Source organism: Vombatus ursinus, unplaced genomic scaffold, assembly GCF_900497805.2.
Source record: "Vombatus ursinus unplaced genomic scaffold, bare-nosed wombat genome assembly UNPS02015129.1, whole genome shotgun sequence".
In the NCBI taxonomy this organism is placed as follows: domain Eukaryota; kingdom Metazoa; phylum Chordata; class Mammalia; order Diprotodontia; family Vombatidae; genus Vombatus; species Vombatus ursinus.
In genome coordinates, this window is record NW_020954907.1 from 139,390 (window position 1) to 162,207 (window position 22,818).

The 22,818-nt window shown below is 41.6% G+C and overlaps 1 protein-coding gene across 1 annotated transcript in view; it reads left to right on the plus strand.

Annotated features, from left to right (window-relative positions):
- The window catches only part of FUOM (fucose mutarotase), a 36,976-nt gene extending 19,405 nt beyond the window's left edge, over nt 1-17,571 (plus strand). The window contains exons 5-6 of the mRNA XM_027846366.1: nt 14,790-14,863; nt 17,402-17,571. Of these exons, the coding sequence (XP_027702167.1) occupies nt 14,790-14,863; nt 17,402-17,468 (141 nt within the window). The 3' untranslated portion in view covers nt 17,469-17,571. The remainder of the gene's footprint in view (nt 1-14,789; nt 14,864-17,401) is intronic.
- The last annotated feature ends 5,247 nt before the right edge of the window (nt 17,572-22,818 follow it).

Sequence of the window (22,818 nt, forward strand, 5' to 3'; positions counted from 1 at the left end):
CACGCATGTGTGGATGTACCTGAATCCTAGTATCCTGGGTTTCCTCTCTGTGGACTGAGCACTGAGGAGGCCAAGGCACCTTAGTGTGTGCCATCATGCATCTGGCACCACACTATTTGTTCTGTAGGCAGGGATGACGTCAGTGCTTGAACGTGATAAGCCAAATGCAGCTATGCTAGGCATTTCAGGAAGCTGTTCTAAGCCTGGGTATCTGGATGGTGCCAATGATTGGCCTGGTATAAGCAAGGGTTCTGATGGTTTACTTAGCTGGTAAGGACACAGTTGTCAAATAACATTTGAGCAGTAGTCAAGTTAGGGTCTACATGCCTCCAGGTGTCTCTGTTTTACTTTTCTGACTCTTTGTCCTCTCTACTTTACAGCCTTGTTTATCTGCTGCTTCCTAGTTACTTTTGGAGCATGGGTCTTAGTCGGGGCTGCCTTAGGGCCTGGCCAAAGCCGTAGCCACAAAAGCTGACACAGTCTTAGATTATATTAAGAGAGACGTAGTGTCCAGGGCTAAGGAACTGGTACTCCCATGGTGCTCTCCCCTGTTCAGACCACATTACTAGTAATTGTGTTCACTTCTAGGTGTCACATTTTAGGAAAGACCTCCCTACAGGAGGATATTGTCAGTCATTGATCCAGTTCTGAATCTACTCAACTTTATTCTCATCAAGTCCATGGCTGCCATCTTACACTGGAGGGTAAACGAAGAAGCTGTCAAATGCTTGGTGGAAATCGAGACATGATCATGCTTTATGATGACTGAAGGAAATTGGAGTGTTTGGCTTGGAGGAGAGATTTTGGGAAAGGGCATGATAGCATTTGAAGGGCTTTCAACTGGAAGAGGAAGTGAATGTGTTCAGCTTGGCCTTAGAGGGCAGAACCAGGAACAATGGATGGAAGTTATTCTGGGAATAACTTAGCAGAATGGGATCCCTCAGGAAATACTAGATTCTTCCTCCTTATGCAAAGACTGTGGGGCTACCTGTTGGGTATGCCACAGAAAGACTTCATGGTTGGGTATAGGTTAGACTAGTTGGTCTCAGAGGTCCCTTCTCTCAAAAGGATCATGCTGGATAGGGAGGACATCAGCCCTGGGTTGGCAGATCAAGGAGCGAATGTGCATCAAATTTCAGAGAGTCCATGGCTATTTACTGAACTTAATTGGAAGTGCTTGTAGGCCTTTCAGTTGGACTTCCCAGTGGGAACTCAACCTTCCCCATCTTGCTGTGGGTGGCATCTCCACCTTGTAACCCCGAAATGACAATAGCTTAATCTACTCCTTAATGTCCCAAATGGCAGTAGTTCCCACTGTGGGGAGGGTAAGTAGAAGATACTCTAAAGATTTTAACAATGATCACAATAATAGTATCCGATGTTTTTCTAACACTTGGAAGATTTCGAAGCACTTTACATATTTTATCTCATTTGAACCTTAACAATACTTAGCGAGGAGGGAAATGTAATATCCTTTTTACAGATGGAGAAACTGAGGCCCAGAGATAAGTGGCTTACTAGTAAATATCAGAAGGAAGATTTGAGCCCAGGTTTTCTTGACTCCAAAAGCCACATTGAAACCTTCATGACAGAAGATTTACTTGGGTACTAAAAATATTATCCCCTTTTGGCATGGGGATGGAGAAACAGAAGGGGAAACTGAGACACAGTTTAGTTCAGTAAACACGTATTAAGCTCCTACTATGTCTCAGGCATTTTCGTTAAGCTGGGGGGTGTATCCTGGGGGAGGCCTGAGGTTCTTTGGAGTGGAGATCAAGCTGAGCTGCTGTTGGGAAATGGAGAGTAAGCAAGATTAAAGGATCTAACTGACTTACTAGCAAGTATTGGAGGTAAGATGCTAAGAGAAATGATCATCAATAACCAATGATTTGGAGAGATCCAGAGTTCCCCCTTTTTCTAAAGTCCTCATTTCAAAAGCTCTGAAGACTGAACTAACTTTTTCCTGTATAAGTGGTCAGACCCCATCCAACTTTAGGGAGGAATCTAATATAAGGTGAATTACTTCCCATTGTGTTCCACTTAAGCAAGTTTGGTTGGAGGTAGATCCTTTGTCTAGATTGCCCAAGGCTGGGGGTGGTCTGGGTGGAGAGTTAAGTCTCTTTGATCTAGAGTGACAAGATATCACTCTCCCAGCTGCTCACTGGAATGAGCCTACTTCTCTTTGTAAAGTCCACCTCTCATTAATTGTTAACCTATCAGAGTTGATTGCCACCCTCAGGAATACCATATAGGCTTCAAAAAGGGGCCTTGATTTTCTTTGGTCTCATGGACAGGACAGAGCTTTCTTTGTTAACCATTTGCTAGCCGTAATTGATAAAGCTGATTATAATTTAGCCCAAACCTCTGTCTCTCAGAATTACTTTTTACTTGTCACAATGTGAACCCAGGTTTTCTTGACTCCAAGTACCACACTGGATCATGGACACAAGCCTGTGGCATTGATCACAGAGCAAAAGTTTGTCTCGGACAAAAAGGGGTCCAGGCCTGGTTCATTCGAAGGAGTTTAGTTCTTGATATCTCCCAAAGGTCTATGTGCACAGGGAGACTCACCAGTGAAGATGACAAAGTTGAGGGCAATTTTGGCTGTCAACGGAGAAATCCTTGGGATAAAAGGAAACAAGATAGAGCTAGTACTTCTCAATTTCCTTACCCAGTAGAATGACGTATTCCATCAGGCTCGGTCTTGAGATCACCTCCAGTTGTGAGAGGTATCTGCTTCTGAACTCAGAGAGTGTCAGCCTGATATGGTAGGTGGTAGGTGGGCCTCAGAACAGAGAAGGCCTGACCTATGCCACATTCTGACTGTGTGACCTTGAATAATCATTGACTTCTCAGGACTCTAGGCAGCCCTCTAAGACTGAGTTTGCAGAACAGTTACTGATCTACATTGGTAGAAGAAGCATCCAGACCATGAGCTCCCTATACCAATCAATCCAGACTTTAAAAAAAAAAGAAAAAGTTTGGATAAAGAGCTGGTGCCTCTGGGAGAATCAGCCTTCTATTCAGTGCAAGCATCTCCGAATTGAGGAGACCATGCTGAGCATAATTTTCCATCTCCTCTGAGAAGGACATTTACCGACTTTAATCCTGGACTAGGGAACAGCTTTGTCAACTTCCTTATTTGCACTTGAAATGAATTTAGCTTATTTTGTATGTACTGTAGACATTTCATTTGAATGCCTTTGCTCCGCCAGATGGCTCTGTGGAATTTGTGGCTCACAGAATAGCAGGCGTCTGACTAGTGGAAGGATTTTTATGTTTGTTTTTAGCTGGTTGTTTTAAGGTGGTGGAAGGGAGGAAGGGATGAGAGATATGTTTGCTACTGGGGCAGACCGATGTTTAATATATGATTTGGAAAATTGGTCTCGTCGTTGATAGCGGGGTTGTAATCATGGAATTTGAAAGTTAGGATTTCAGCAGCCATCTCGTCAAACCCATGACCAAAAGGAGTCTCTATTATTACACATCTGGCAGCTGATTATCCAGCCTCTGCTTTGGGATAGGAGAAAAAATGCAGACTCTAGAACCAGAGGGCCTGGGTTTTAATCCCTCCTCTGATGATTGCTACCCATGTGGCCTTGGAAAAAGTCATTTAGCCTCTCTGGGCCTCAGTTTCCTCATCTGTAAAATGAGGAGATTCCAATTAGAATGGCCTCTGAGGCGTCTTCTGGCTCTAGAACTTGATCCCAAGATCTACAAGGAGGGGAACCCATCACTGCTCAAGATCGGCTGTTCCACTTTTGGACAGCTCTAATTGTTAAGAAATTTTTTTTCTAACATTAAGAAAAGTTTCCTTCTTTGCTCCTGGTTCTACCCCTTGTGGTCAAGCAGAACTAGTCTAAGGCCTCTTTTGCATGGTAGCTCTTCAAATACTTGAAGATCTCTCTCATGCCCTTCCATTTTTCCTTCTACAGGCTAAACATGGCCAGTTCCTTCAATTGATCCTTTTACAATGTGGACCTTTCCCCATTTTGGTTGTCCTTTTAAAACTATGGTGCCCAGAACTGAACTGAATGCTCCAGGTGGGGTTTGATTAGCTAGGGTGGTGTATGGGGGGGACTCCCTTAGATCTGGAAATGATGCTTGTCTTAATGGAGCCCAAGATTACAGCGATCTCATGCCATCTTTCTTGTGTAAGTTCTGGTCACCCACTGTTGCCAAATGGGGACCATGAGATTGACCTCAGTGCCACCTTTAAAGGGTAGAAGGAAGCAAGAGGGCAAATTCTTAGGACCATCTGCTCTCGGAACAAAAGTGCTTTTCTGTTTTAATGGTTGTGTTAAATGTGTAACATGGATGGTTCTCTTTAAGTTCCCTGGAAAGTCTCCTTCCTTCAACAAATCATTTCAACAAACACTATTGAGCCCCTGTTACTTTTAAGACACTGATGGGAACTGGGGATATAAAAATCAATCTGTACCCTCAAGGAGTGTGTATTCTCCTGGGCAATGCACCTGTCCATAAACAATTGCAGTCATGCTGTAAGACACCTTTTCTAATCCTCCTTACTTCTAGTGCCTTCCCTCGGAGATTATCACCAATTTTTCTTGTATGTTTGTCCTCAGGTGTTTTCATTTGCATGTTGTCTCCCCCATAAGATTGGGAGATTCTTGAGGGCAGGGACTGACTGTCCTTTGCTTTTCTTTGTTTCTCTAGCACTTAGCACAGTGCCTGATACACAATTGGTACTTAATAAATGCTTGTTGACTTGACTTGATTTCAAGGAAGTACAGATAGATCGTTGGAGAATAGAGAAGTCTTCAAAGAGGAGGTAGCATTTGAACAGAGCTTTCAAAGTAGAGAAGGAAAGAGAAGGATTCTGAAAGATAAAAAACAAGGGAGCCCATTCCAGGCATTTGGGACAGATTGTACAAATGCTTGGAGGGTAGAGATAGGATGTCAATGGTAATGGGTATTTTGAGGTTAACCATTCCATTCCAAGACATTCCATGCTCATGAAGTTGGCCATTGATTTCCCCAATCAGGGAGGCAGGACAATTGTGGGCAGCAGCTATAGTAGTTGCCAAAAGTCCCCATAAAGTCAGCAACCCCTCTGCTACTGCAGGGCTGCCTGTAGGCATCAGATAAAAACAAGAAGAGGTTCTTCTGGGGGAATGTTATAGGCTGGTCCTTGGTAATGATGAGTTCTGGTAAGGAGGGAAAGGGTGAGTCCAGTGAGATATCAGTGCAGCTTTGGAGATCTCTAGTTCTTGGGTGGCTTTTATGAATGTGTTTGTGATCCCCTGTTCTGATTACATCACTAGGGATGTATTATGACATCTTTGACCCAGAGGACACCATCTTCTTTGTGTCTCCTGGCAGGATGAGAGATCACAAATTGGAGTTTTGAGGTCAGGAAAGCTATGTCCTTGACAACACCTTTTGAGCACTTTATTATGCACATGCCTGGGTCAGAAGTATGGGACCCTAGCAGTCAGAGGTCCAAGGACTTTGGCATGTTGTGGGCATAACTATGGACTTACATTGGGCTGCTATCAGAGGTTAGATCTACTCAGGTTGAATGGTGTAGGTGATGATGGGACAAGCTACCCTTGTGTTCCCTGCTATGATAAATGAACCCTTTTGAGAGGTAGTTTATAGGAGCCAAATAGCTAGAAGAGGAGAAGCGCTTGCCACCAAGTAAAGCCTACTTAACATAAACCAACCAGGGGTACATATGCTAGGGTTTGGGTAGAAGGAACAGAGAAAAAAAAAAACCAAGATCTCAGAAATAAGTAGAAACACAAACAAAATGATCTCTTGGGTCCTTCCTAGCTCTCAGTCCTATGATGCTATATTCCCATGAACAGATGGATGAGGACTAAGTCATTATTTGTTTCCATTTAAAGCTGTTAATTAATGAAAATATTACTTTCTTTCTAAAGACATAGTCATTTCATTACAACAGTCTGCTCAGAGTTTCCTTGCTGTTTTTCTCGGACAGTTCTCATGATTTTCTTTTTGCAAGCTGAGACCAAGTATGTATGGTTAGTCTTAGCCAGTTCAATAAGGAGAATTAAATAGCTCTCACTGACTATGTTGAGTTGCAGGAATTTTACAACCCTAGCCCAATCACCCAGGGGGTGACCATCTTAGATGCCGTTTGAAAATATCATGGAGTTTGCTAACCATGAAAAGGAGTGGCCACTCATCCTTCGTGAGTATAGGATGAACTCGTACTTTTTTGTGAAATTTGTAGGCACCCACGCTATGGGGGCTCATGGCTCTTTAAGGATGGTTCCCCACCGGTGGTGGCCTTCCTGAATAGAAGATGAATCTGTTGACTCCCTCGATTAAAGGGACATGCTTTTGATACTCTAAGATGGGTCATAATTCATGGTCACTGTGGCAGGATCCAGGAGACTGACTGGACCAGATTCCCCATCATTTCCCACTGGATTAGGGGAGTGTTTTCTAGTGTGTAGTATCATTATGCTGAGAATCAAGGAGCAGCTCAGTTAAGAAAGAGAAGGAAGTTGCTGTCACCAGGCCTTGCTTTATTCTTATAGAGACCTTAGGTATTAGCTGCCTTATTAGCCAAAGAATCATGGATACATTTTGCCACATGAATCATTATCTCCCTTTGAATGGGACTGATTGTCTTATCTGCCAAGGAAAAACCATTAGGAGGTAATTGTCACTTAAGGGATGACAGACCCTTTGTTAACATGCCTATCAGGTACTACGTAGTATTCTGAGCATGAAGCAGAGTAATTTGGCCTGAATTCCAAGTAGGAATGTGCAGAGGACCCGAGTCTCCCTGGTAGATATTCATATGGGATTGGGCCCCCTCTGCGGGGCCTAGTCTATGTTGACCCTGATGATGAGCACGTTATCTTGGATACTGAGTGGCTAGCAGTTGAAAATAGATAGAACATCCTTAGATCAGTGTTTGAATGAATTGCCTGAATCTTGCATCAAAAATTCCAAACAACATGTCACATGTCTATGATTGGGCTAATTTCTTCCTAGTAGACTAGAAGAATTCCTAAGAGGCTAGGCCACAGTGAAAGCACTGGTTCTGGAGTTAGAAGCTCTAGGTTCAAAATTCACTTCTAGTTCTTACTAGACATGTAACCCTGTCAAAATGAGTCAGTTGAACTCCGTGGGCCTCAGTTTCCCCATCTGTAAAATGAGGGGTTGAACTAAATAATGGTCCCTGAGATCACTTCCAGCTCTAGATTGATGATATTAGGCAATTTCTAAGCGTATCTATTAGATCCTCAAATTCTTTCTTCTGTCCTGAAAGAAGGTAAGCAGTTGTAACCCCTGGTTCACCTACTTTGACCCACTCAGTTCTCAATTCCATGCGGTCTGCTCCACACTGGAATGATCTGGTATAGAGTCCAGAGACACCCTGTCCTGACTCACCCTCTCAGCTTCCTCTCAGAAGTCCACTCAAGGTCAAGACGGAGACCACAGGATCCAGGGAACGCTGGGTGAAAACATCTGTGAGTTTTTGAACAGATGCTTTCTGCATCTGAGGTTCCTATGAAAATGCCATGAGAATGGTGAGTCAGAGTTTAAGGTGTTAAGGGGAACTTGAATGGTTGCCCCCTTTGGTGTCCCCAAGCCCAGAACACATCACTTTAACCAGACTGAGTTGTACTACAAAAAAATAAGAACTAGCATTTATTTAATACTTTAAAATTTGCAAGGTGATTCACATTTGTCATTTCATTTGATCCTTACAACAACCTTGTGAGGTAGGTGCTGTTATTAACCCCATTTTACAGATGAAGAAACTGAGGCAGACAGAAGTGAAGTGCCTTGTCAAGGGTCACACATATAGTAAATGTCTGAGGCTGGATTTGAACTCAAATCTTCCTGAGTACAAGTCTAGCACTCTAACCATTGTGCAACTCAGCTGGAGCATTGCTTCTCACAATTCCAAACTTAATCCCAGCCTTCCTTCTTCAAGAGTCCTTGGCCTCTGCTTGCTGACCTCAGAATCCATCCTGAACCACTTTAATTTGCCATCCTCTTTTGGGAGTGAGAATCATCCAGGCCCCCCTCCTTCTCAGGGAATTTGAGTTGCTGGATTTTATTTAATAAATGGATTGGTATTTTGTACAGGAGCCCAGAAATCTCAAGGCCATGAGTCCATTTTTAAATGTAATTGAATAAATACTATGATAGTTTTGAATCATAACTTAGTACTTATATAAATTTATAGGTTGGAATTTATGAAAAGGGCCTCTATTTGCTCAGATCTGGTCTGTGAGCCATTATATTAACACTGCAGAAGCTTCCAGGGAGACTACAATGGGAGTTATTTTCCTGATCAGGCAGCCTGGCATCTGGAGAAGGTCCTGGCCAGGAATTTAGAATACTGCTGAGAAAGGAAACAGACCCAGAATCAATCAAGGGAGATGCTCTGGTATACGGTTGGAGTCGGCTGATATGAGCTCAAATCATTCAAGCAGTATGCATTTTTAAAGCACCTACTGTGTGCCAGGCACTGAACTGAGCAAAAAGAGGCAAAAGATAGCCCCTGCCCTCAAGGAGCTTCCAATCTAATGGGAAAGATAACATGCAAACGAAAATGTGCAAAGTAAGCTAGATATAGGATAAATCCTGTCTCTGACACTTATTCAAATGGAAAGAACATTGCAGGGCAGCTAGGTGGTGCGGTGGATAGAGCACTGGCCCTGAAGTCAGGAGGCCCTGAGTTCAAATCCAGCCTCAGACCAAATGCTTAACACTTACTAGCTGTGTGACCCTGGGCAAGTCACTTAACCCCAATCGCCTAAAAAATTTTAAAAAGAAAGAAAGAAAGAACATTGGCCTGAGATTCTGAGGACTTGGGTTCAAATCCCGCTTCTATCTGTGGGCAAATCACTTAACCTCTCTAGGCCTCGGCATCCTCATATGTAAAATTACTCAGCTGAAATCCCGCCATCTGCTAGAGGCCTTTCCCAGTGGCCTCTCTCTGAGATTACCTTCCAACTGTATTTTTATAATTTTTATAATGTTATTTGTATGTTGTCTCTTGAAGACTGGGCCTATTTTTTGCCCTTTTTGTATCCCAAGTGCTTAGCACAGCACCTGGAATATAGCAATCACTTAAAAAGTGCTTGTTAACTGACTGGCTTCCCCTCTACCCTATTTCCTCCAGACTTACAGGTGAGGTACAATATTTTTGCATGTTGTTTGCTTACTATTTTTCAAATTGAGAAGATGGATTTCTATTAGCTCTTGAGTGCAACCATTACTAGAGATTATTTTACCAGAAATGGAGAGTTGATATTGGTGGTTGGGCAGAGGATGGTGTGTGTGTGGGGAGTGTCAGTTCCAGTAATGGTACAGATGGTAATGAGGCGGCAGGGTAGGGGGGTAGCAGAGTACAGACCTAGGTGAGGGTGTAAGTAGCACACCGGGCTATGGGTACAGTTGCCCTGGAAGAGTACGGCCCAAAGAGACTTATCTGCAACCCTGTACATGGGGGGAAAGTAGGCCTGAGAGAGGGACTACATAGCAATGGGACCCTAACAGTGAGGGAACCTCACCCTGAGGTTATGGCCAGACTAGAGAGCACAGCCTATAGAGGACTAAAATCTACGAAAAGGGTACACCCTCCTGGTTGTCCACAGCCTGGGAGGAGGCTCTCGTGATCCTGTCCTAGTTACAGCTTTGATTGTGATTAAGAATTTTGGACAAGCCTTCGAGTGTTAAGCAAAGGATAATGGTTCTGGCAGATAACGTGTAGTTCTAGAGAAAGCAAGTATTCGGGTCATGCCTTCTTTTGCTCAGTTTAATACAGTTAGTTTAAAAAATCTCCCTGTCTAGAGCCACAAAGTACAGTTTCCTCTGAATATGTACTCACGTATTTTCTCCTTGACCTGGCAGCTCTGGAATTTGGCTATAATATTTCTGGAAATTTTCATTTTGGAATCTCAGGAGGTGATTGGTGGATCCTGCAATTTCTATTTTACTCCCTGGTTCTAGAATATCAGGGACATTTTCTTCGATAATTTTTTGAAATATGATGTCTAGGTTCCTTAGTTGATCATAGCTTTTAGGTAGTCCAATAGTTCTTATATTATATATCTGGGATCTGTCTTCTAGGTTAGTTGTTTTTCCAATGAGATATTTTACATTTTCCTCTATTTTTTCATTCTTTTGATTTTGTTTGGTTGTTTCTTGATGTCTCATAAAGTCATTAGCTTCTATTTGCTCAATTCTAATTTTTAAGGACTTATTTTCTTCAGTGAGCCTTTATACCCCCTTTTCCATTTGGGTAATTCTATTTTGTAAAGAGTTTTTTTCTTCAGTGAATTTTTGTATCTTTTTCCACTTCGCCAATTTTGCTTTTTAAGGAGTTCTTCTCTTTAGTGAATTTTTGCATATCTTTTTTCTGTTTATATTATATCATCTATATTATTATCATCTGTATTATATCAATTCTGCTTTTCAAGGTATTTGTCTCTTCATTGGATTTTTGTGCCTCTTTTACATTTGGCCTATTTTGATTTTTTAAGATGTTATTTTCTTCAGTATTTTTTTTATGTGCCTCTTTTACAATCTGTTCTTTTTTCATAATTTTCTTGTCACTCTCATTTCTCTCTTCCCAATTTTCCCTTTACCTCTCTTACTTAATTTTTAAAATCTTTTTTGAACTCTTCCATGGCCTGAGACTAATTAATATTTTTCTTTGATGCTTTAGATGTAGCAGTTTTGACTTTGTTGTCTTCTGAGTTTGTATTTTGATCTTCCCTTTCACTATAGTCAGGACCTTTTTCTGCTGTTTGCTCATTTTCCTAGTCTATTTCTTGACTTTTAACTCTATGCTAAAGTAGGGCTGTGCTTCCAGAATGGAGAGGGCACTGTTCTAAGCTTTGTGTCTTTTGTGCAGCTGTTTTCCGAGATAATTCTAGGGGGCCTGTAAGTTTTTAGTTCTTCCAAGGTGGTTTCATATTGGGAGAGGTGTGTTTACTTACTCTCGTGGCCTTTGCTCTGGTTTGTGAGCAACTACAAGTACTCTTTTCTACTGTGGAACTGTGACCAGGGTCACAGCTCCCCTGCAGTTGCAAACTCTTCGTGTGCTAGTGATTCTCCTTCCACCGGGACTGAAACCCAGGACTATGACCCAGATCCAAATCTGGGCAATGCAACAGAGTCCTGCCCCTGCTACCAGAAAAGGGACCCTTGTAATTGCCTTCTGACCAGTCGTCTGACCCCCTTACCATCTTGGGGCTAAGAGGTCCAGAAATTGCCACTGCCTCCACAGATTCAGTTGCCCCCAAGGCCTCCTGCTGGTTTGCTGGGGGTTGCCTGCTCTGGACCATGCTGTACTCTTACTAATACTCAACAGACCTTTCCTTCTCACCTTCTAAGTTGTCTTGGGCCAGAAAATTGTTTCACCCTATCCTTTTGTGGGTTCTGCCACTTCAGAATTTCTTTTTGAAGCATTACTTAAAGTTGTTTGGAAGGGTTTGGGGGAGAGTTCAGGTGAGTCCTGGCCTTTTCTCTGCCCTCTTGGTTCCGTCCCTTCAATTTTCAAAGAAAATAACTACCATGGAAGACACTGCCTTAAGTTTTTCTCATCCCACCCCTATTCTGCCTCCTAACCTGAGCTCAGAGATTTTGGCTCTTCTTGGGTAAGGTGGGGAGGGACTATCTGGTGGAACATTGAGCAGAGCCCAGACCTTAGGAAACAAGTCAGTAAATTCAGCTCCCCCCCACTTCGGTGTCTTCATTGAATGGACCCAATGTCACATGCATCTGCCCTGGGGACATGTGATGCAGGGGTGAGGGGAACAAAAGTGGGCTAAATGTAATGGCAAAGGCAGGCCTGCTGCCAATAAAGATGATGGGGGTGAAAGGTTAATTCATTAATGGAGGAACAATTTGTCTGAAGAGCCATTTAAGTGTGCAGATCAAAAGTCATAAAAATATCATTTCCAGTTCATAAACTCCTTTTGACTCAGATAAAAGTGGCTGCCGAGACCTCGGCATGTCACAGGTTCCCAGGGGCTCCAGGTTGCCTGCTGCCTGGCTCTGAATCCAATCACCGGTGGGCAGGGCTGCTTCTGAGAGCCCAGGCACCTCTAGCAATTTCGCTAGGTCAGCTTGACTCCAGAGCTGATGGGTGTGAGTCCTGGGGACACACTAAAAAATAACCACAGCCTGAGATGAATAATGTCCCCAGCCATGAGGCAGCACAAAAAACCATTCATTTCAGTGACTCTCAGGCAGCTCCAGTGCAGTGGGATAGTCAGGAACCAGAAGACTCAGATTCCAACCCTAGCTTTGTCATTTACTACTTGTAGGAGGTGTAGCAAGCCCACCTCTTCTTTCTGGTCTTTATTTTCCTCATCTATAAAATGAGGGTACCATTCTAACATCCTGCCTCAGTGGAGACCCATAACTAAAGTGGGGGAGGAATTTCTGAACCCTTTCTTGTATCATGGACCCCTTTGGCAGCCTGGTGAAACTGATGGACCCCTTCTCAGAATAAGTTTGTTCCCTACTTTATACTAAATTATGCAAATGCTAAATTTCAGTTAGAAGTTAGTGAAAATAAAGATGTATTTTTTCCCCAACTTCATGGACCCCCTGAAATCTGTCCATAAATTCCAAGTTAAGAACTTCTAATTTAGAAGGTGAAAAAATTTTAGCAAATTTATTTCAGGAGCAGAAACGACTGAATTTAACTCCCAGTTAGAAAAAAGAATTAGTTAAAATAAAAAGCCACTAGATTGAGAGGGGGCTGTTGATGACACTCATTTATGAGACACTGTAGTAAATAATGTCCTCCTTCTGTCTGACTGAATTTGTTTTAAGTGCTTGTTGAAATATTTTCATACTATGAATTGTCAGGTTGATTTGTGAATTCCTTTTGTGTTGTTTGCCCTTAATTCCATGATTGGTAGTTAAGGCTTTGTTCTGATGTATCCCTGTGACATGACTGTTGTCCTGGATGCTCACAGATTATGCACGTGAAGCACTTTTTCTGACGCGTCCTACTGAGTTGCTAAAGCTTTGAATACAGCCCAAGCTCTAGAAAGTATGTCTGCTGGTGGAGGGCCAGCTTAGCTAAGGGGTTCACCAACAGATTCCTGGGCACCAGGAGATAACAAGGACTTTGGACACAGCAACTCACAATGCCTGTCTACTAGGACTTGGAGAGATCATGATCTCTGTTTGGTGAGATTACAATAACATGAATGAAATCATGGATCATTTGAAGTGCCAAGATAAAGTGTGGATGATAATAATAGGTATACTTACCTATCTCATAGGAATATCATCAAAAAAGCTTTCTGTAAACCATAAATATGAGCCATTATTATTAGAGGCAGCTAGTGACACAGTGGATAGAGTAATGGGTTTAGGGTTAAAAAGACCTTCTCTGTGTCTCAGTTTCTACATTTGTAAAATTTGGGTGATAATAGCACTTATAGGATTTTTGTAAGGATCAAAGGAGATTACATATATAAAGTACTTCTGCCTGAAAGTGCTATGTAAATGCTAGCCTATATGATTAAGTAACTATTATTACAACTTCTTAAGCAGAGGTAAGTTGATGGCACAATTTCCTGAACCTCTGTAGGATTCTGATTATTTGAAACACTGTTACATAGATCACAGTAGAATGTAAGCCCCATGAGGGCAGGGGCTGTATTGTTCATTTTTATCTTTGTGTCTCTAGCCTCAAGCAAAGTAAAGGACTTTATATATATATATATATAGTAAATGCTTAATAAATGTTTGCCGATGATGACTGAGCAAGAGACAAAAAAACAATCAGGCATATGGGGAAGAGTAGTTCAGAAAGTGTTTATTAGTGCTTACCACATGCCAGGTACTTTGCTAGGTGCTAGGAAAGGAAGGAAGGAAGGAAGAAAGAAAGAGAGAAGGAGAGAAAGAAAGAAGGATAATGGAGAGAAGGAAAGGAAAGAAATAAGGAAGGAGAGAAGGAAGAAAGAAAGGAAGAGGAAGAAAGAAACGAAAGAATAGTCTGTCTACCAGGTTGCATTCTTTTATGGGGAGGGGGGGTGTTCAAGACAATATGCACACAAATTAATACAAAATATGTAAAAATAAATACAAAATATTTTTCAGGGAGTAGTACACTGTCAGCTGAGGGGATCAGAGCCAGGAAGCAGATGTGTAGATGATGAGACTGTGATTTGAAGGAAGTTAGAGATTCCTAAGATGCAGAGATGAGGAGTGAGTGTAACATTCCTCACCCATGGTCCTCCACCCCTCTACAGAGGGAAGGAAGTTTTGTTTTCATCATCTGTTCTTTTAGAAGAAGATTGAAAATCTATATTTCATCATGTAGGAAAAATAATCACACAGAAAGGTTATGTGTGCTGCATATAATACCATGATATGCAGTAACACCCTTTGTCACTCAAGCAGATTACTGATGAAGTGATTACAAATCAGATATGCTTGCTATCCATGGTGGGAAATATGACTTGCAAATACTCCGCCTTCTCTTCCACCTTCTATCTTTTTCAGAATGTCACAATTGGAGACAGTGGATGGAGATATTAAGCAGTGGCGTTATTTCCACGTCTTTTCCACTCTGACCAGTGGTGTCTTCTCAAAACCCCTTTCTCAAGAGCTCCATCATGGAGATCATTGAACATCTATGGCTGTTGGAGAAAAGATAGCCCAGAAAAGGAATGTGACTACCATGATAATGCTGGAATTCAAAGCTTTGTTATTCAGCACTCTAGGGAGCCTAGGGGGTGTCCATCCAGTGGTGTTTCCCCTATTGGCAGAGAGTAATGAGAGCATATTTTGTCTTTCAGGCAGACCTGTGGAAGATGGAAAGAACCAGTTTTTATGAACAGGCAAAAAAAGCTTTTGCTGTGGTTGCAACAGGGTAAGTACTTGAAACAGGGAAAGATGGGAGCCCAAGAGTATCTTACCTGTGTCCTGGAAGGTTAGGAAATGAAGGGTTGCACTCTGATGGCACAGGAATTCTCTCTTCCCCTCATCTGACTCTCTGTGCTCACTAGCCTTTCCCCCAGTGTAATATTAACCTTGCCTCTAAAATAACCTTTTACCTTCTCTGTATATATCGTATATCCTTTCTTTTTTTTTCATATATTAACAACCATCTTCTTTTTTCTTTCTTCTTAATTTATTTTAAATTTAAGTACTAAAATTTAAATATACAATAAGAAAAGAAAAAGAAACATATAAACTTAAATATAGAATAAGAAAAGGAAAAACAGCACATTGCCATGTGCACAGCAGAACATGAGAGAATTCAAAATATACAGCAATAAATTTCCATTTCACAAAAGCCTATATAATAAATGCTACGTATTGTGTTCAGAGCTTCTCTGCTGTATACTCTTTACTTTGTTATCCTTTCTTTTTTGATATCTTTGTATCTACCCAGTTGTTCACATGTTGTCTCCCTAATTAGAATGTAAGCTCCTCGAGGGTAGGGACCAATCTTTGCCTTTCTTTGTATCTTTAGGGCTTATCACTATCTTTGGCACATATGAAATGCTTAATACATTTTTGTTTACTGAATGACTTTAGTTCTAGTTTTCCCCCAAGCCCACTGTAAGGGGAAAATACAGCAACAAAAATGCAAAATAAATAAATCATTTTTGCATATATGGCAATGTTTAGTCTGCCATCCGTGTTTGATACACATTGTTTAGGTTGGTGGCTTACTGCTTTCTGTTGCACATTTGATATGTCTATCTGTGCCTCGTACTGTCAGTCCCATGGAAAAGTGGAATGGAAGCTACAAACTCTTTGGCAGTTTTAGAGCCTTCTTTCTTCCCAAAGGAAAATGGAAGCTTTTCCTCATGACCTCTGGAGTAGGTATCACAGGACCGATATTTCTCATAGGGTCACAGGCTGCACCATTCTTGATTTTGTTTGAGGAAAAAGGGGAAGAGAAATATAATATGATGTAGGAGAAAGCACTCTGGTGAAGGCCACTGACTCATGGTTACCCTTAGGTAATTAACTTCCCTTCTCTAGGCCTCAGTTTCCTCATCTGTAAAATGCTGGGGATGAACATAATAATACCTAAAGTCCTCTCTAGCTCTAACATCTCTAATGTTACTTTTTTTCTCTTTTTTTTTCTAAAGTTACTTTTTTAACGGTGTATCCTCCCTCCTTCACCCTTGTCTTTCTTGTTGTGAGCCTCTAACCAGGCACAGGACTCTTAGGGCCCCTCCCTCTTCTCTGTCTCCACTCCCCTTCCCAGTCCTTAGGATTACCCTCTTCAGATGCAGTTGTCCAGTATATCTGCTTGTCCATTGTTAGGCATTCTCAGCTCTTCACTCTTCCTCACCCCTCTCCCTCATATCCATTATTCTTATCTGTCCCCTTTTGTCCATCCATCCAGACACCACCCTACTTTAGGCCCCTATCCCCTCTTACCTGGACCACTGCCACAGCCTCCTCCCTGGTCTTTTTGTCTCAATTCTCTCCCCTCCATCCAGTCTATCTTTCATTTGGTCATTTTTTTCAGTTGTGTCTAACTCTTCAGGACCCCTCTTGAGGTTTTCTTGGCAATGCTACTGGAGTGGTTTACCATTTCTTTTTTTTTTTTTTTGCCATCTCCTTTTCTAACTCATTTACAGATGAGAAAACTAAGGCAAACAGGGTTAAGTGACTTGTTCAGGGTCTCACAACTGGTGTCTGAGGTCAGATTTGAACTCATGAAGATGAGTCTTCCTGACTCCAGGCTCAGTACCCTATCCACTGAACCACCTAACAACCCAGGCCATCTTTCACACAGCTGCAAAAATCCCACACAAAAAAATAAACAAGATAGAAATTAGAAACAAAATCATATTGTCAAAGTATGTGTGACCGTGTTAGACCCAGGAGATGCAATGGCTCCCTCTTGCCTCCAGGATCAAATCCATCCCTCTTCCTCTGTCGTTTGTAGCCCTTCACTTTCCAGCTGTCCCCCACCTTTCCAGACTCATTAGACATCACTCCCCTTCATGTCGTCTGTATATTCTGGGCAGAGTGGTACCTCCTCGGTAACATTGTCTGTCTCTGGGCCTTTGCACTGGTCATTACCCATTTCTGGGATGTGCTCCCTTCTCACCTCTGTCTTTGAGAATCTAAAGCTGTCTCCAAGGCTTGGCACTACATGAGAACTTCTCTGATCTCACAAATTGCCCATCCTTCTCCCTCATTCCCATTTACTTTGTATGAATTTTGCGTTTACATATATGTATGTGTATGTATATATATGTATGTATGTATATATATACACACATATATGTATATGCACACACACACACAGAGGACTTGAGCTCCTTGAGGATAGATAGAGACTGGTTTTAGTTATTTTGTTCCTAGTATGGTATTTGGCTCCTAGGAGGCACTGAACACAAAGTATACAATAATGATTGACTCATTATTCATTTTCCAGAGAAACAGCTCTATATGGGAACATAATTCTCAAGAAAGGTGTGATTGCCCCACAGGAGCAGCACTAGGCCCTGAGGATGAAGAAGACTTGGTTTCAGCCATCAGAAGACACATCCATTCCTCGATTCTGGAATGATCACTTACACTAATAAATACATACATTGGCTCTCATGAAAGTGAGTGGAAATCAGACTTTGGCCTTAATGTTAATTGAATAAAGACATTTTCTACTTCTTTTCTATTTCCTTCTTTGGCTTTTTATTCTCTAGTAAATAGCCCTTTTAATGCAGGTGTTTCTGAAGGCCCTATCCTTGGCTTCCTTCTCTTCTTTCTCTAGACAATCTCAGCAATCTCGACCACTTCATCTTTTTAATTATCACAACTACATAGAAGATTCTCAATTCTTTTAGTTATGACTTCTTGTAGCCCTCAACCCTCCAACTCTGCCTTGATGTCCCACAGGCACCTCAAACTAAGTATGACCTCTCCTCTTCTTGAATTCATCATTTCTGTATATGGTGCCACCATTCACTCTGGCTTCCATGTTCATAACCTTGGGATTGTCTTTGCCTCTTCTCTCTCCCTTCTCATATCCAGTCATTTGCCAAGATGTTGGCTCCATCCCCTTGGCATCTCACATCCATTACCTCCTTTCTAACTCTGCTGCCACCATCCTAATACAGATCCTCTTCCCTACGTACTTGGATTATAGCAACAGCCTCTTAACCATTCTTCTTGTTTCTACTCTCTAATCCCCAATCTATTTCCTTCTGCCAGAACATTCTTTCTTACACATTGATATGATCAAGTAACTGCTTATCCAAGTATTAGTCACACAGTTAATAAATGTTGGAGATGGAATGCAAACATAGGCCTTCTCACACCATCTCTACCATTCTTTTTACCACACCATGCTGGTGTAAACAGAACATCCTAGTTCTTGGGACATCATAGCTTTTGTGTAGGTTGATATTATACATAAAGAAACCAGAAAGACACCAGGCTATGATTTGTTTCTGAGGGAAAGATATAAAGCTCACCAGTCTTTTCATTCTTCTTCAACCTCACCCTTATGATCTGCGTAGAACAGAGGATCGTGATAAAGAACTATTTTCTTCATCATAGTTTTATCCAGAAGTTAAGTGGCACAATGGATAGAGTGCTGGGCCTGGAGTCAGGAAGACCTGAGTTCAAATCTGGCCTCAGATACTTACTAGCTGTGTGACCTTGAGCAAGTCACTTAACCCTATTTGCCTCAGTTTCCTCATCTGTAAAATGAACTAAAAAAGGAAATGGCAACTTCCGTATCTCTACCAAGAAAATCCTGAATGGGGTCATGAAGAGTTGGACGTGACTGAAACAACTAAACAACAATAAACAACCTTTTCTATTTGAGGAAGGAGAGCTCTTGGACTATGATACAAACTAAGAACTGAAATGGGTTTCTCATCATAGGTAAGATGAAATTTAAACTGAGGGATGCAGAGGAGACTATAGAGAATGTGGAGTTAATAATAGAGTTCAAAGAGCAAATGTGATCTTAGCTTAGGCATCAGTTGCCTTCTATTAGCAGCCAGGGTTGAGGGATAAGGTTAATAGCTATTGGCTGATCAAATTGAGTGAGCTCTAGAGCTCTCTCCCGTAGGGGAGTGGTTACTACTCATTACACCTGCCTTCCTTCCATCCCATGGATATGAAACAGTAACAGGTGATCCTGAAGGTAGCCCCTCAATCAATCACTATAGCCAAGGCATAGTGGGGGGGCTGAAAAATCTCCAGCCGTATCCTGTAGGGTAAATGCTTAATAACCACAGCATCCATAGTGGATGTTAGATGTGGTAGTAGATGGAACTGAAAGAAGCTACAAGGCGGAGGATCAGCTTCAGTGGAGATGTTATAACTGGTGGAAAATAGCTGAGATAGCTAGCACGCCTCCTGGGGAGAGTTGGAAGGCAACATCTGTTGGAAAGGAAGCCAGGCCGAGAGCTGTGCAATGCCATCGCTAGAAGATGCTGGCCACTCTGCATCCTTGCCAATGCAGGTGTAAGATGCCCCTCCAGTCCTGCACCCTAGTCACAAATATTCTTCATGTGCACATGTATTTTATCATTGCATCACCACTTTCTCCATTTGAAGGTATGTGTATGTACGTGTGTGTATGTAAGACTAGAAGCTCAAGGGTTATGGGAAAAATGCTCTGTGGTTATTTTACTACTATTCTTTTTTATTAAATATCTTATTTTAAATTAAGTGTGACCTATGATTGATTTGCAGAAGTAATCACATCAGTAGGGGCTTGTGAACTTCGATTTGAAGAGGATTCTGACCTACAAAGTTACGAGAACATTGGGTACCTTCCTGGGGGTCTATGGGGGAGAGGGAACAGTTGTTTGTATACAGGAGAATTGCTTCTTATTAATACAAATTCATTCTATTATGCTTCTCTACCACATCCCTGCACTAAGTTTCCATGGCTCCAATTAGTTCTCTGCACGTGCTCTTCCCTGACAGAATTCTGCTTGAGTGTTCTTAATTTTGACCTTAAAGACCAAAGTCTTCATAATCTATTAACTATTAACTATTAACTAACTATTAACATAATCTATAAACTATTAACCCAAGTTTGTGGTCTAAGTGAAAATAACAAAATTTCTTTCATATTTGCATTCATATAGTCAACCAAAATTTACATCTAAAGGAGAACCTTAGAGATTCCCCCTTTGCAGGGACACTTGCATTTTAAAAAGACCACTGACAGAGACGAAGCCAAAAGAATGAATTATTTTCAAATAGAATTTCAGAAACTGTGACATCTTGGTGACACTTGGCTTAGGGTCTTTCCCTGGACCTAAAAACCCCCTTATGTCTGAAAAACCAAAGTAGGATCTTCAATTAAATTCAATATGCCATTTATTAGACACCTACTGTGTGCTAGGTGCTGGGGTTCTGAAGACAAAAGTGAAAAGATCTTACATTCTGCCCAAGGAAGGGAAACAACGTAGATCAAACGCAGAATCAGCTGTACTTAGGAAACTGGTCTTCATTGTTGGTTTATTCTCTTTCTTTAGTTGTACCTAAATGTCAAAACCTTGGCACAATGCCCTAAGCAGGTAAGCACTGAGTCTTGTCCCCCAAACTCATTACCACCATTGAGATGCCCACAACTCTCAGCATCTCCTTTCCTCTGTCCCACTTGGTAGTTTCATAGATTCGGAGGTGAAAGGGACCTCAGAAGTCCAAACCCTATCCAAATCATGACCTATTCTGCAAGATCCCCCCCAGAATGAACACCTAGCTTTCCCCTAAACACTTCTGGTGATGGGGAAGTCACTTCCCATCCCATTTTTCTGTGGATTTAGATCATTGGGAAGATTTTCTTGAATATTTGAGTTGAGTATGACTTCTACCAATAGCTTTCACCCACTTTTCCTAGTTCTTCTCTTTGGGACAAAGTGGAACAAATTTAATTCTTCTATCTGACAACTCTCTGCATATCTAAGGGTAGATAATTTGTCACCACCACCCTTACCCCTTATTCTCTTCTTCTCCAGCTCCTTCAGCCTGACCTCATATAACATAATCTCAAGGCTTTTTTTTTTGTCATCTCTGGTTATCAGTTGCTTAGGTTAGAGGTCCCAAATAAAGGGAATGTCAAAAATTTCCCTCTGTGATATTGATTCTAAAAAGAATCAGTATGGAATGAATGAAATTAACAAAGTACAGAAGTAGCATTGTCATATTCCCTTCCCCCCAAGGGATCATAAGATCACACATTTCAAGCAGGAAAGGACCCTATAGGTCATATAATCCAACTCCCCTATACTTTACAAATGAAGAAACTGAGGCCCGGAGAGATTAAGCAACTTATCTAAAGTTACACAGGTTACCAGTGCAGAGCCGGGCTCCAAAGATCTATCTGTACTTTTCAGAGTTTGATGTATATAATAATCCTGATCAACCTAGATAATATGGTTGTATAAGATACTTTGTAAGAAGGAGGGCATTATGAAGTGGGAAAATCACCGGATTTGGAACCAGGAAGCTTTGACTTTAATCATGTTCTTTTTTTTTTTTTTTTAAGGCAATTGGGGTTCAGTAACTTGCTTAGGGTCACACAGCCAGTGTCAAGTGTTTGGTCTGAGGCCACATTTGAACTCAGGTCCTCCTGACTTCAGGGCCAGTGCTGTATCCACTGCGCCACCTACTTGCCCCTCATGTTCTTCTACTTAGAGCCTGTGTGACTTTGTACAGGTTATAGTGAATAGAGTGCTGGATTTGGAGTTAGGGAGATCTGGGTTCAAATCCTACCTTAAGAGCACCTACTTCCCAGGGTTGTTGGGAGAATCAAGTGAGATATTATTTGTAAATTACTTAGCACAGTGCCTAGCACATAGTGTTATATAAATGTTAGTTATTATTATTATTATTACCTTTGACACTTAGGAACTATGTGACCATGAATAAGTCACTTAATTACTCTGAACCTCACTTTCTTCATCTGCATACTGGAGGAGCTGGGTCTTATGTATAATTCCATCTAAGACTGAGCACTTGACCAGAAAGATGGTATTATTTTCTGCACACTTTCCCAACCCTAAAACCTTCAAAGAAAGGAATCACGTTCTAAGTGGCACAGTGGATAGAACACTGGGCTTGGAACCAGAAAGACTCATCTCCATGAGTCCAAATCTAACCTCAGACACTTAGTAGGTGGGTGACCCTGGGCACCTCAGTTTTCTCATCTATATGATGAGCTGGAGAAGGAAATGGCAAACCACTCCAGTATCTTTGCCAAGAAAATCCCAAATGGGGTCAGGAAGAGTCGGATACAAAAAAATGACTTAACATAAATAGAGTAATTATAGCTGAATACACATAAGAAGACAGAATCCACTCTTCTCACCCCTTGCACCCAGAAGGCAAAAACTGCATGAATTAATACTAATAGTCAATATTCACATAGCACTTTGAGCTTTGCAAAATGATTTACATGTGTTATCTTATTTGATAGGAGGTAGGTACTATTACTGTCCCCATTTTCACAGATGAGAAAACAGGCTGGAAGAGGTTCAGTGACTTTCCCAGCATCCCAAAACTAGTAAATGTCTGAGGCAAGATTCAAATTCATTCAAGTCCTCCTGACTCCAAGTCTACCCCTCTATCCATTGTATCACCTAGTTGCCACTTTGTTGAACCTTAATACCTAGAGATCTCATTGTGTTCCCATTCCTAACCTACTCTGTGTTGTCCACACAAGCTACCTCATACTTTTGTGATTTGGGGTCTGACTGTAGTGATTCATTCTGAAACCTATCCCCACTTCCCAACCCCTGTAGAGGCAGCAGACAACGAGTCTGCTCATCTGCATAAAGGAAATAAACATGGGGGGCAGGTGTAGGATGGGAGAAGCCTTGGAGT